Consider the following 15,583-nt stretch of genomic DNA (forward strand, 5'->3'; position numbering starts at 1 on the left):
GACTTGTATTACAGCGAGTGATCGATTGCCTGAATTCGCTGAAGCTGCATGCATAAGACGGGCTAGTTATGCATATGAATGCACGTTAAAGTACAAATTTAGTGTTATGGCAGCAGCAACCAAATATTCCCCCCAATGTTTGAAATCTCTTTACTGCCAAAGAAACCGTAGCGCTTGTCATGCATGTAATCTTAACACATTTTTTTTTATATCACTGGGAAGCTACAAGGCTGTCCTTACAATGATTCTTGCTTGAATAACCCTGTGACACGTTGCCAACATTCCTGTGAATGTTTACCACCTCACTGTGGGCTAGTTGGTATGGATCTTTGATTGTATACTAGAACATGCAAAAGGCGAACTTAAGTGGATGTCATTGTTTGGTTATGCAGGAGACAGTGACTACCCACTGGAGTCATGGCTGCTTACACCAATGCCAAGTCATCCCAGACCCAACTTGCTGTCCCTTCTCTGCTATCACCTTGCAGCCTGGCACAGTTGGCTGTGGTCACTAGGTGTGTGGTAAACATGCTTAAACCGAAAAGCGTAGTGTTACAGCAAGGTAATAAATATCCATGACTTATTGGAATCAGAAAATGGCACCAAAGATTTTTTACTGCCACATATATTCAATAGAAACGCTTATTTCTTGGCCCCTGCATTTCACTCGAGTGTTTTTATTGAGAAAGAGACACCATACATACCAGCACACTTACCTTGATGTACAATGACCATACAACATTGACATGTGTATTGCAGAATAATTATTGGGCAGCCATTCCCTTTCAACATATTGAAGCTACCTATACAAATAGGTACTCTATGCACGGTGCAGTGTGCAAAATGCTTACATATCAGAGGTAAAAATGCCAGCTGGATGGTATACTACTATAGATCTTGCTCAGTGCTAAATGCTGTAACAGCTGCTAGGAGAATGGTGTACAAATACTAGGCTGCAGTGCCCAGAATGATTGCTGAATGATTACAAAATTCTAGTGACAATAAAATAACTAAGCATCACACATGCATTGTTAAGGCAATATGTGAACAGATGTTATGTGCACTAATAAAACGTGTAAAACTGCAGGGGGAATGCTGAACAGCTTGAAGACAGTAGAGGCAGCTAAAACGTGAGCATTCAAAAATGTTTTACACTATAAACATGGTAGAACAAAATAAATAAGATGGCTACTCAGTACACAAGAGCACTGAACAAGGGTTGAGGAGGAACCTTGGTTTGCAAGCCAAAATCGAAATCTTGGCTCGGCTTGCAGACTGAGGCTCCCCCTCAACCCTTGTTCAGAGCTCTTTCATACACCATAAACATGTGATAAGTACACCTTTACATAATTATCACCTACTTTTGACCTTGGAATTTATTTTGCAAGTCATTTTCAACAAATAATCACAAAAAGCATCTCCTGTGCAAAATGGTCTTTGAATTGAAATTGTTTGTACATAATGCACACAACATGAAAAGGTAATAGAATGAGGAATGTGTGTAAAATGAACATCTTTTTGAAACACTACACAGACTCCATGATGGCACTTCAAAACTAGCACACATTCTTTGCCTTCGAGGTAATCTGCACACCTCCTTGGTGGGCCCCTTGTTTATAATAAGACTACAGAAATTAAGCAGATTCACCAACTCGCCTCCGGCATCGTGCACCAAGGTTGTGTTTGCCTTTTATGCCGAAAGGGGGGATACCGTTCAACATGAACAGACACTGACAACGTCAGAGAGAGGCCTTCCAATGTGCTTCCAACAATGTGCCACTAACACACGCTGCCTGCTGCACGAAATACAACATACTACACATCCCTGCCCAGACCTGGTTGAACAAGCTTGTCCTTTCCTCGGTCACTATAACAAATTTCTGAATAAAGTATTTTCTTTCTCTGAACACACCAAGCGAAGCATTAACATCACAGTTTGTGTACCTTATAGAGTGTACCTTACCTCTATTTTTTACATCATGTACCTTATAGAGACTAAACAATCAACATCAAAACATCAACGGAATATCAAGAACGGAGACCGATGTGGCCGAAGTCAACTGGCTACGAAGCACAGGAGTGACTGTCACCGTGGCTTGCACGAGGAGTCCGTGGTGGAGGGTCGTAGGTCGGATCTCGTTTCCTGCACTGCAAGTGCCAGCTCTTGCATAGTAGCTGCCACCTGCCTTACTGCAAACTTTCCTCTGTAGGCAGACACAGTAGTGTAGCCTTCATGGTCTTCTTGTGTTTTCTTTTAAACAAACAGAACAACAGACCACATACCGCCCACTCGTCACTCTTGTCATCGATAGTAAGCTCCATTTGACAACGCTGACACTCTTCAGTAAACTGATGACTTAGTCGATTTTCGTGCCAAACGCTTTCACCACCCTGATCACTGCAGGTTCGTAGCCTTCATTGTTTTCAATCGGATTTTACCAGCTACTCACGACATCCGCACAGGACCTCGATTTTAGACGACGCACGAAAAATAGCAACTATCCGAGGAATCAGCTGTTTTCTACCAAGCCGCCATGTGCAATCTTTGACGCCATCAGCGTGCCCTCGCGGAGAAAAAAATTACCGAGAAGCGAATTTAATTGCAATTCCTAAAACACAGCTCATTATGCTTGATGTTACTTAGTTGTAAATACAGTTCCTCGGCAGAATAAATATTTATTGATTTTATTTACTGTGTATTAACTGCGCCGTTTTATGAAAAGTTAGGAGACGGTCCCTTGTCGGCCTCGGCTATCGTTGCGACAAATGTGTAGCAATAGCCACGACCGCGAAACGGGGACTTCAGAGGCGGATCATGCTACAAGTCACTGGCAATTGGTCGATTTCGTAATTGACGATTGACGTCTCAAGGTCACGTGAAAGTCACATCAATTTGACGTCACACTCTACAACTTGAGAGCGAAATTGAGAGCGTTACAGAATTTCCCCCAGCATACATCCTGCATTGTGCCAGCATGTGCTGACATGGAGACATTGGCCCAACAAGTGCTACTCTGAGCCTCTCTCACCTCCCACTTGCGCTGCTTGTCGGGGTCCTCCTCGTTCATGATGCGCTCCTTCTCGACGCGGCGGCGTTCTTCACGCTTGAGCTGGGCTGCTTCCTGGCGTTGGGCATGCGTGGTCTTGAGAAACTCCTCCTCCACCTTGAGCCGGTTGCGGTCGCTCTTCTGCTTGGCCTACACAAAAAGCTTACATTGCAATAATCTGAGCCACATTACTTGGTCCAGCCAAGCTTCACACCGCTGCAATAGGGCAACCTACTCACAAGGCTGCTTTGCCTCCCAAAGGAGAACGGAAAACCATGCAGGATGGGTTTAAGGGGTGATGGCTGCGTGCAATGACTGTTACGCGTGTTCTCTGCGATTTGCAACAAGATGACCATTAATTCGACACCCACTGATTCAGAAATATGGACAATTCTAGCTTTTAGGGCCGCTCCGGACAACACTCATGTAAGACTGTGGCGTCAGACAGACACTACAGGTCTCGCACTGGTTAATAGGGCCGGCCACATCCAGGTACGACCGGATGTGGCCGGCCGTACCTGGGGATAAACCCAACAGCTTTTCTTTGAACCCTTTCTATTTTATAGATGTTAAGTTTAGCAATGGCAGGACTAATGAAAAACAGAGATTGAAATTTTTGAATACGGGAAAAAATTGCTTCGAATATTGAACTGAATATCTGGTCACTGAAAAAGAAAAGAAAAATAGCAAGCTTTGTTTCGTCTTATAATTTCAGAATGCACATGGTATTCACAAACAAAATTCACTAAATCTACACGGTGTAATTAGTGTAATTAGTACCTCCAGTATAAATCTTATAAAGGATTCTGTATATTCATTTACTGTACAGGTAGGGCCCGCATGGTACTGAGTGGAGCTGTTATACCACTGCTGAATACAGTAAACTCTCTCGTTAATTTGGCCTTAAAGGGAGTAGAAAAATATTTTAATTATCCAAAAGCTCTAATTGTCAAATGGGCTTGATGAAACTACTAAAATCTGTCTGTATCACAGTAGTTGGATCTGATGAACTGTTTTCAGAGTGGAGCCGGAGCCCCGTGAGAACCTCCCCAACAGATGGCACGATCCCAACCAGCAGAAAGTACAGTAAAACCTCGTTAATTTGACCCCCTTAAATTCAGGTAATTTGAACTAGAAACATGGTCCTGGCCGACATTTATGCAAGCCTATGGCATCGGATGCTCCTGAATTCAGATACAGATGCTCTTGCACCAATTACTTCAGAAGGGGGGTCACATCGAGGTAAAGCCCACGAGGCAGCAATCGTTCAAACAATAATAATTAATAATAATAATAATTTTATTCTGCTTCAAGAGTACAAGGTCAGAGGAGCTGCAAAGAAATCTTTCAAATACAGCTTGAGAAGGCCGCAGCCCCCAAACTAACTTGCACGAAACATTGGTGTCCATACACTTCAGGCATACATGCTATGGCAGGAGCAACAACGGTGGGAAGCGCCCCATTGCAGAACTATAGACCAGGAGCATAGTTTGTTTGGCTAGTAATTTCATGCCATCCCAATGCCGACACTGGGTGTGACCACTGGCCAGTCGTGCTGTCTTGGACACTGCTTTGCATGGTCATTTAGTTCGGTTTAGGATGGCACTCCACTGTCCTAATGCCTATGCACACTTCCTTCTCTTGCATTTACGTGCTTCCTCTGCTCTCTCGAGCAAAAGGAGGCTGCTTCACAACAGTGATGGCAGTAAGGCATCCTCAGAACGCGAAAGGGCTGATTGTGAAGCAGCACCATCGCCACACTGCAAAAAAGGTCGTGGAGGCACTTACAATTTGGAGCTACTGTTGGAAATTGCCACCAGTGTGCACAAAGCAAAGCACGTGACTAAGCTGTGAATATCCTGCTGTCACTTTGTTTTAATCTGAAATGCAAAGAAAACCATATTCCAGGTCTCTATTATTAAAACTGCAGTGATTTAAACGATTTTCCACAGCTTTTTAGGACCATTCAATAATTTTATCATCTTTCCTGGTTTTTCGAAGGCTGAATCAACGAGATTTTACTATATCAAGTTGAACTGAAACCATGCAATGAAAGTTCAGAAAACATTGTTCTCTGGAGACTTCGAGGATTTCAAATGGCAAACAATCAGATCAAATCTAACTGCACTTGAGCGCTATGTCCAGAGGGCCGTGACAATAGGGGAGCACTGACCTCTTTGCTGAGCTTGAAGCGGCGCACCTTGTCAACGCAGTAGAAGACCAGCTGCAGCAGCGGCCGCATCTCTTCCATGGTCTCGGCTGAAACGCGGCCCATGCCAGGCACTGTGGGGGCACAGTGATTCGTAAGTGTACAGGCTATGTGCCCGCTCAATCACATTCCCTAACCAGCTAGTCTGCGCCTCCTCAGAACAACTCTGCCAAACATCACCCATGATTTTTTTTTAAATTTCATGTCCCTCACAAGAAGAGATGAATTGCAACACACTCCATGCAGGCAGAGAAAACAGATGAGCCCGCACTGCTGTTGAAATAAAAGGAAAACCCTTTGCACTGCCAGTACGTGAGTTTCACAAAACGGACCTAACATCCTTTTAGACTAACTGTATGATGGTCCCATAGAACTTAGATGCACATGGTGCACTGCAGTTAACAAACCAAACATGTAAAAATGAATACTGCATTCTGTGGCTTTTGTTCAGAACCTAAAAAGCATGCTGGTGTAGTACCAATTTTCTGAGCTACCAACTATAGGCAGCCCAACAGAATCTTTCAGCCATTCTCAGCATGATTACATGCATAAACCAACAAGTGTAAACTGCACTGCCTTATTGCACAGATGGTGTGAGATTCGGCCTTGCCGCGGCTGCCCTTTGAGCGGCCGCCGCCCGTGCCATGTTGTTTTCCTCGTTCCCTTTCTCCCGCCTGAGGCGGCGGAGAGAGGTTCGGACGACTTGTCACTGTTGTTCGGCCACAGCTCCGCCCTGGCGTCCCAGTGGCTGTTCTCATTGGCACCTTTTGGCGGGAACACGGCACCGCTTCGACGACCGTCCGAGTGGAGCTCAAGGAGAGACCCCTCCGAGACATCGCAAGGTGCGTACGCTATTATTCTTGTCTGCCGGCCTTTGTCCGCGCAGACCAGTGTGTACTTGAGTTCGTCCGCTCCAGGTCGTACCTGGCAGCGCAGCTCAAGCCTGTCGATCGTGATCCAACGATCCACGACAGGCGTACCTTGCGGTGGTTGCCCACTCTCTCTCAAAAAAGCCCTTGCGCGCAGCGGAGCCTTGCTCCTTGCGCACTTCTGGGACGCGGTGACTTGAGTGTTTGTGTATCGCTGGAGGACGGCGTTGAATAAACGTCTCCTGTGTGAACTAGGAGGCTTGTGTCTTTGCAGCGAAGCCCTCTCCTCCCTGCAGAGGTTGAATGCGCGCTGTGGTGGGACAGTGTGCTCGTGGTGACGGCTGATCGGGGCTTCGGCTCGCGCGACGCTCGAACCCACAGTGGTTGGTGGCCGATGCCCACGTAGAAAACCACAATGGTCTTCCTTTTCTTCCTCTTTGCATACTTATTACTTTTCATAAATTGTGCTGGTGCAGAAGACATTTCATTAGAACTGCACCAGAACAAGGATAACATTGTACTAGTTAAGCAAAATGAAATTCAACAAGGCCGTTTAGTGGGCTGCTTGGCTTTTGAGATAATTGTGCTAAAAACATACAGTGTGCCTGCCTTGCATTTTCTTTCCTATGCTTTTTATCCCATTGTAACATATGTTTTCAGTGCTTATGGCTGTGTAAAACTTGACACAATGATGAGGACAGCCAGCGAAGCACCTCAATTTATGCCCACGAGGGTGGAGGTGCTCAAGGGACACTCGACCGGATTCCCTGTTCTCTCCAGACAGCATTGGACTGCTTTGCTGACTTACGAACATCACTGCACACCCACCAGCTTGGCTTAATGTCTCCCCTAAGCCATTGACACCCCCCTTAGCACCTTGCAGAGTTCAATTGGGCACCAATCGGTCATGTCAAAATAGTTGCCACGAAAAAAGCTCAAAATCCCCTCTCTGGCATTTGCTTATTCGGGCACAACATCCACTAAGCCTGGATGATCAGCAGGCAGGGTTCAGTTGTTTACCTGCACACTCAGTTCAGTTCAGTTCAGGCGTTCAGTCGTGTCCGACTCTTCGTGACCCTATGGACCATGTCACGCCACGCTTTCCCCACACACCTGCACACTAGCTACTGTCTGGTTCAGCTCTGCATGGCTCTCCCAGTTTGCGGAATCAGCAGCGACCCTAGGATTAACATTACATTCACCTTCCTGTCAATGCCATCCAGCAGCAGGTCTGCTCTCAAAAGAGGCACACACACAAGGTAGCGCTGCAGCTCGTACTATTCTGTGCACTGCAACAATTGCTCAGAAGCGACTCCAACACATAGCAAGAGGAAAACTGACCATTGAATCCAAAGAGGAGCACCTTCTTGACCTCGGGCAACTTGGTCGGCTGGGTGTCCCTGCAGAGAAATCACATGCCAGGCTGCAATGCTCCTCTTCGTTCCCCTATGTGCAACACCCTGAAAACCATCCCCCACTGCAAGAAGAAACAGGTGACCTCAGGAAGACAGCTGGAGGACATGTGATGTGATAGCCACTACGGGTTCAGCTAGACAGATGAGACAAGTCTGCAGAAATTAGGTGGCCAGATCACAAAGGGGGAAGTCAACAAGAGCTGTGCACATAGGTGGGCTGATGATTTTTCTCAATATGAAACGTTCTTTCCCCTTGAAACAACTTCCTTGCATGCTGTGCAACATCTCTACAAGGACTTTTGTGGTTAGTTCAAGCCATCTAAAAATGCAAGATATCAGACTGTGAATCAAAGACCCTGTGCACTTCACAGTCGGCCTCTCGAGCACATTTACAACTACACGTTAAATGCTTGACCCCCATTGTGGTTCTTATATCTCACTTTTGGGTGATTGTGAGCATGGCACAGTGGCCTTGACAAAATCTGCACAGTTACAAAGGCCCTTGTGCATAGTAAAGTCAAAATTACCCCAAATACCCCCAAATATTTTTCACCACTGTAACAGGTGGCCCTGGCCACAACTATTGCACGCCAACAGGCTTGCATGCCAACATCAACAGTAGCTGAATTTTGCTTATATCATGCTCAAAGAAAGAACAACATACATGTATTGCCACATACCATTCAAATCTGTATTTGCTACAGCCGCTGGCATGCAATTGCATAGATCAATTCTGTATTCTTTGTTTGTTCATGCTCGTTGTTGCGAGATGCAGCTTTATCAGTTTCTTTGTCGCGAAAGATGCGCCGAGATGTCTCTCGAAGATTCCGGCCACTCGCGTATGTTTCTGCAATGTTCTAGGTTGTGCAAGTCACTATTTGCGGTTTTATCTAGATGTTTCTGCGCTGCCTTTAAATTGAGCGTTGATGGGTGTGACGGGTGTTTGTAATTCGACGACCAGCAAGCATGTTTGCTACTATCGCTGCCGCCGAGTTCGGTTATTTTGAGGGTGCAAGTCAGCCCAATAAACAGTTAATTTCAGTGCTTCTACACCCGTGTGTTCATTTGTGATCATGGCATCGTCACAGCCACCTGACAATATGTATAGACCTTTTCAAAAAGAGTTTGAAGGGCACTGCCATATTGGAGACTGGGCTGTGTCTGTAGCGCTAGAAAGAGCTGGGGATTAACTCCCCTGTGCCAACTCTACAGCTCAGAAGAAACGGTTTCTCCAAGGGTTGTGAACAGGTCTGATATGGCAAATAAAAAAATAATGCTGCATAGAAGAGGAATTCAACTGACTAGGCTCCAAAAATTTTATCTGTTTCTGTGAGCAGTGTAATGAAGACTGACGATGAGAAAGGCAGGGACGGGTGCTACCACAGTTTGGTCCAGGACCCTTTTTTCTTGAAAGCATTTCAGCCGAGAAGAGCCGAGCACCAAGCCAGGAGAAACCTTGTACCCGTGGAGAAAGGAAAAAACTAGGAGGGAGCGCTGCGGCGGAAAAGTGAAGCCTAGTCATAAAAAATGTAATGGAAAGAATCATGAGAAATTAGCCGTCACGTGATACGGCAAGCGGTAGCCAGTAGTTGGTTTCGGTTGCGGTTCCGCACGCTTTGCTTCGAAGGAATGCCTTCGCGTGGCCTTCGCTACGCGACGCCTGCACTAGAAGCCTGAGGGGCGCGCTGCGAGCAGGCGATGGATGGAACTTTGGACTTTTAGACGGGCTGATCGCGTCGGGGCTGCCGCCACCGCACAGTGCACACGTGTATTTCGCAAAGTATGGCTGGGTCCCCTCAGCAGCTGCGCCATATGAAATGCTTGCGGGGCTCGACGCACAAAGACGAAGCACGCGAGAACAAGACGAGGGGACGAAGCACTAATAATCGCTTCGTCCTGTCGTCCGTTGTGTTCTTGTGCTCTGTCTTTGTGCGCTGAGTCCCGCAAGCATGAATTCAAACCAACTAGCCCAACAAAAAGTACTGCCATATGAAATGCTCCGTGCCGGGATGCAACAACTACACGGATATACCTCTCGGGGCTGTCGCTCCAACGGTGAGTATCCTGTTATGCGCACTGTTATGCGAGAAACGAAACGTTTGTTTGTCAGGGCATGTGCATGTATTGTTGGAGATGAAAATCGTTTTATTCATTTAGGAAATGCAGACCTCAAATACACATTGTTACGCTGAAGCCAGTTCCCCAGGCATGTAATGTTATGTCGAATTCGTAGTCTCCCTGACGAAACCAAAGATGAATAGCCCACCTGCAGTTCTCACTAGTGTGCCTATAAACACGGAGTACAATGCAACGATTATAAACAAAGTAACTCATGTGTTACGACGAGACGCACAACTTTCGGCGCGGGGACATCCAAAGTCACTAAAAAATACCATTGTAACCTGCTACTTTTGAGTCTGACAACTATGTTGGCTAAATTCCCAAGAATCATTGCGCGCAAGAGAGAGAAGGGAGCGGCATCAGAGGAGGTTGGCTTGCCGAGGCTGCGCGCGCTCCCTCCTAGTTTTTTTCTTCCTCCATGCTTGTACCCAGCGGACAACCGCTGTGCACCTACAGTAGGAAAATGCAAGGCAAAAGCCCTACCATGACAAAAGCAGCAACAGACTGCCTTCATGCACACGAAAGGAGACATCCACTGCCTGCGATGATGTCACGGTATTCGATGTCACGGATGGAAAGGTATTCGCAGCAGAGTTTGCAGTGCTTTCACGATGCACGCATGACATAATTCTAGGTATTGACTTTTTGAGAATGCGTGGCGCTACGGTCGACTGCCGCTCTGGGAAAACTCTGCGTTGATGGTTCCCTTCCTTCTGGACTTTTAGAGGAGCCACACGTGCGTGAGGATGTGTTCTGCGTAACAGAGGATACCAATGTGGCAGCCCTGTCTATGGTGTGCATCCCAGTTTTGTGCCCCAGCCGTGCTTTCGACACCTTTGACGCTACAGTGGCACCGCTTCATTCTAGCTGTGCAAAGAAATACATTCTGGTTACATTGCCAACTGTCGGTGGTCAAGGGCTGCTCACGGCTGTGGGCCATCAATTGTTCTTCGCAACCAGTAGTTTTGCCTGTGAATATGAAGATTGCGACGTGCAGCCAAGACGACGCCCCGTCGGTGGCTTTGGTTACTGATGCACCTGGCGAAAGTGCTGCCTCCAGCCCCTGACTCACAACTGCATCGGATGATCAGCCGCTCTCTAACCAGTGAACAGCGTGACGTTTTGGAGGCCTTACTGGTCAAGTATTCTTCCATCTTTGATTTTTCGGAGCCCAGCGGCTCACGGTGCATTCTTGTGACATGTACCCGGCATCGCATTGATACAGGCTACTCATACCCAATTCAACAGGAGCCATACAGAGTGTCGCCAACAGAACGCCAGGTCATCAGTGAGCAGGTTCGGGATATGCTGGAAAAGGGTGTTATTCAAGAGTCACGCAGTCCCTGGGCCGCCCCTATAATTCTGGTGAAGAAGAAAGATGGTACGCGGCGCTTTTGCATCGATTATCGCCGTCTGAATGCTGCAACAAAGAAAGATGTGTATCCCCTTCCCCGGATCGATGACGCCATCGATTGTCTGTTCTCCGCATCATATTTTTCATCCGTCGATCTGCGATCGGGATATTGGCAGATCCCTATGCACCCTCACGACAAGAAAAAAACGGCTTTTATCACACCCGATGGCTTGTTTGAATTTAATGTAATGCCTTTCGGGCTCTGCAATGCTCCTGCAACTTTCGAGAGATTTATGGACGCTATCCTACGGGGACTAAAATGGCAAATATGTATGTGCTACCTCGATGATGTCATTTTCGGCCGGACATTCAATGAGCACAATGAACGCCTCGCTCTCGTGCTAGACTGCTTCAAAAATGCCGGTCTAGTACTTAATTCGAAGAAGTGTCGATTCGGTGAGTGTCAGATTTTGGTACTAGGACACCTCGTCGATCGTGAAGGCGTCAGACCTGACCCTCAAAAGGCTGCGGCCGTTGCATCGTTTCCAACACCTCAGAACGTGAAGGAACTTCGAAGTTTCCTAGGGCTGTGCTCATATTTCCGCCGCTTCATTCCCCGCTTTGCTGACATCGCTAACCCGCTCACGTGCCTTCTCCACAAAGACACTCCCTTCGAGTGGACATCAGAGTGTGACTCTTCTTTTTGCCAGCTCAAGTTTTTACTAACATCACATCCGATTCTCCGGCATTTCAACCCTTCTGCTCCAACGGAACTGCACACGAACGCCAGTGGTGTTGTCATTGGTGCTGTGCTGATTCAGCGTTACGGCGACAAGGAACATGTTATTGCTTACGCCAGTCGTTCCTTAAGCAAACCTGAACGCAATTACACAATTACTGAGCAGGAATGCCTCGCGGTAGTTTTCGCCGTTCAGCGGTTTCGCTGTTATCTATACGGACGACCCTTCACAGTGGTCACTGATCATCATTGCCTGTGCTGGCTGATAAACCTCCGTGACCCATCTGGCCGTCTTGCACGGTGGCCAATCCGTTTACAAGAGTTTGATTACACAGTTTCGTACAAGAGTGGATGCCGGCACGCTGACACGGACTGTCTCTCATATTTACCGCTTCCCACAACGGAATGTGACACCAACAATTTTGATCATTACATCGCTGCGGTTTTACCTCCATTCCCCGATACCTGTACGTTCCACACTGAGCAGAGGAAAGATGAGAATCTCCAACCATTCTTCACCGCTGCAGGGGACCCTACAGCTTCCAGTGCCTATTGTATACGGGTAGGTCTCTTGTACAAAAAGGACTATTCTCCCACTGGTCTCCGCTACCTCTCCCACTGGTCTCCGCTACCTTCTGGTACCAGTGCCTGTCAGTCTACGCTCCTCTGTTTTGCGCGTTATGCACGACGACCCCACTTCGGGACACCTGGGATCTGCACGGACGCTCTATCGCATCCAAGAACGTTTCTACTGGCCCCGGATGCGTGAAACCACTGAGAAGTACGTGGCTAGCTGTGCTTAGTGTGCGAGTCACAAACGCCCCGGCGGCACTCTTCCTGGTCTCCTTCATCCTGTGACGCCTCCAAGATCCCCTTTTGAGAAGGTCGGGGTAGACCTCTTGGGACCCTTTCCCAAGTCTCAATCTTTCAACCGCTGGATCGTCATCTGCACTGATTACCACACTCGTTAATGTGAGACGACAGCCCTTCCATCGGCTACTGCACACCAAGTCTCCCTCTTCCTGCTGCACTTTGTTATACTGCGCCATGGGCCTCCCCGAGTGTTGATCAGCGACCGAGGGCGTCAGTTCACCGCTGATGTTGTCGAAGAACTTCTTCGTTTGTTCCAAACGCATTTCCGACATTCTACCCCTTATCATCCGCAAACAAATGGGTTGACCGAGCGAACCAACCGGACACTCACCAACATGCTTTCAATGTATGTCGCCGCCGACCACAAGGACTGGGACTCTGTGCTACCATTTATAACATGCGCATACAGTACCGCCCAGCAGGAAACAACAAGTTACAGTCCATTCTTTCTCCTCTATGCCCGGTCTGCTCGACACACCCTCGGCGCCATCCTCTCGTTCTCCACAGACGACGATCCTGGGATTGCTGAGATCCTCTGCCGGGCTGAAGAAGCCCGCCGGATAGCCCGCCTGAAAACTCTCGCCTCACAAAAGCGCTCGAAATCCCGCTACGACGACCATCATCGCCACATCACCTACCTCCCTGGCGAGATGGTCCGGCTTTGGCGTCCACTAAGGAAGCGTGGCTTAAGTCAGAAACTGCTTGCGCACTATATCGGTCCTAGCGCACTGAACCGACTAGAACGTCTCAGTCGCAACGCTAAGGGCGTAACAATATGATGGTACCCAATGTCAAGCAGTGAGAGCGTGCTTGCACTTGAACCACAGTCAGAAAGTGCCTGAGTTCCTCGAATCCCCTGTGTCTGAGGTAGAAGGCAATTCAGAAGAAAAAAACAGGCAAAATTTGGAGCCTCCCTAGCAGTCCTGATGCAAAAAGGTTGCACAAGAGGCTTCTTGCAAAGTTATTGCTGCCTACCACTGGTCCACATTTGCAGCATAGCTGGGTGTCAGCAAACACAGGACAGGTTACACTCAACACAAACAGAAAGGCACAATAGCACTGTACTCGCTATATTGCTGTGGTCTGTATCGGCTCACTATTACTCATTTGTTCACTTGAGCTTGTTACCTTGTTTTTAGACTTGTTTATATGACTGTCTCCCTGCATTACCATTTGCTGACTGCCAAGCACTGCTGTATCCACCGTTGTGTAATGTCCTCAATGGGACCCTTAAAGGTTAATAAATGATTCATGGGAGATACACTACTAAAGTGGACGTAAAGGGAAGACGCTGATAACAAGCACCACAAGCTATAGCGATGCGCTAGCGCAGATGATAGTTTGCACTACCCATCACCGGTGCCTTCAACTGGTGTCCCTGAAGCAGTTTCTCATGGACACTCAAGATGCAAGGGTATGCACTTGACTGAAGCTGATTACGGACAAACACGCAATGCCGAACTGAATCCCGTGCTACTAGTGCTGCAGAATCAGCTGTGCACATGTGAAGGCAGTTGTATCACATCACTGAGATAAAGCAAGAAACAGTGAGAAATAAATGAAACTTGCTGCCACTATGCAAAGGATGCCTTCGATGCATGGCCCTTGGGAGACGTGCAACAAGTAGGCAATGCAACGTGCTAGGCCTTACAGCTGCATTTGTGTGAAGCTGGGCTCACAATGTAGTGCAAAAGTGAGGCTTACAGAAGCAGACAAGACAGAGGTAGGAGAAGTAGAGGTCAAACTACACTCACTCCTGAAGCCGGGGCCCCGAGTACTGGTCCGACATGTGGATGTAGTCGATGCACTCCTCGTAGCGCTTGATGACTGACAGCACCTGCACACAGCACCCTCACATTGGCCATGACTAGACGTAGTATACATCATCATCATCAGCAGCAGCAGCCCGATTATACCCACTGCAGGGCGAAGGCCTCTCCCATAATTCTCCACTTAACCCGGTTCTGTGCTAGCTGCATCCACTTGACCCCTGCGAACTTCTTAATCTCATCCGCCCACCTAACTTTCTGCCGCCCCCTGCTACGCTTTCCTTCCCTTGGAATCCAGTTTGTTACCATCAGCGACCATCGATTATCCTCTCTTCGCACTACATGTCCTGCCCATGTCCATTTCTTCTTCTTAATTTCTACTAGAATGTCGGTAACTTGAGTTATTTCTCTGACCCACTCTGCACGCTTTCTATCTCTTAATGTTACCTCTACCATTTTTCGTTCCATAGCCCTCTGGGTTGTCCTCAACTTAAGTAGAACTCTCTTGGTTAGCCTCCACGTTTCAGCCCCATAGGTGAGTACAGGCAAGATGCAACAGTTGTATACTTTCCTCTTGAGCGATACCAGTAAGTTGCTAGTCATAATCTGCGAGTGCTTGCCAAATGCGCTCCATCCCAATCTTATTCTTCTTGTTTCCTTTTCATGGCTGCGGTTACTACCTGTCCTAAGTAGACATATTCGCCTACTACTTCCAGTATTTCGCTACCTAATGTAAACTGCTGTTCCTTCCCGAGGCTGTTGAGTATTACCTTAGTCTACTGCATATTGATTTTCAAGCCTACCTTTCTACTTTTCCTGTCTAGGTCATCAATCATTATTTGCAGTTCATCCCCCGAGTTGCTTAGCAAGGCAAGGCATAGTAGTATACATAGGGGTTGAATAGCAAATACAAATTATACCTATTAGAACAGTGACTCACTAAACTGAGCACTGCCAAAAATGACTTTTCACTGCAACAGCAGTAAGTGCTGGCACATGGCAAAATTTATGGCACTATCCTCCACCCTACAGAAGTACAACCTAGCCCACACCCCCTTTGCAGAAGAGAGACCATCAATGCTACATAAGTATCCTAAAGATTTGTATTTTTTCTAATGAACAGACACATTACTTTGCCCCATGTGATGCCCAGGCTAACTTGTGACCCTTGGATGGCCACTGGTCGG

General features: G+C 47.4%; 1 protein-coding gene across 3 annotated transcripts in view; it reads right to left on the reverse strand.

The window, feature by feature from the left end:
• The window catches only part of LOC146201240 (PAT complex subunit CCDC47), a 66,257-nt gene that overhangs the window by 7,108 nt on the left and 43,566 nt on the right, over positions 1 to 15,583 (reverse strand). For all 3 annotated transcript variants that reach the window (XM_084595718.1, XM_084595716.1, XM_084595717.1), the window contains exons 8-11: positions 14,382 to 14,464; positions 7,467 to 7,525; positions 5,221 to 5,330; positions 3,030 to 3,197 (exon numbers count right to left, since the gene is read on the reverse strand). In XM_084595718.1, the coding sequence (XP_084451844.1) occupies positions 3,030 to 3,197; positions 5,221 to 5,330; positions 7,467 to 7,525; positions 14,382 to 14,464 (420 nt within the window). The remainder of the gene's footprint in view (positions 1 to 3,029; positions 3,198 to 5,220; positions 5,331 to 7,466; positions 7,526 to 14,381; positions 14,465 to 15,583) is intronic.

This window comes from Amblyomma maculatum, chromosome 2, assembly GCF_055883805.1.
Source record: "Amblyomma maculatum isolate TAMU_Amacu chromosome 2, ASM5588380v1, whole genome shotgun sequence".
NCBI lineage: Eukaryota > Metazoa > Arthropoda > Arachnida > Ixodida > Ixodidae > Amblyomma > Amblyomma maculatum.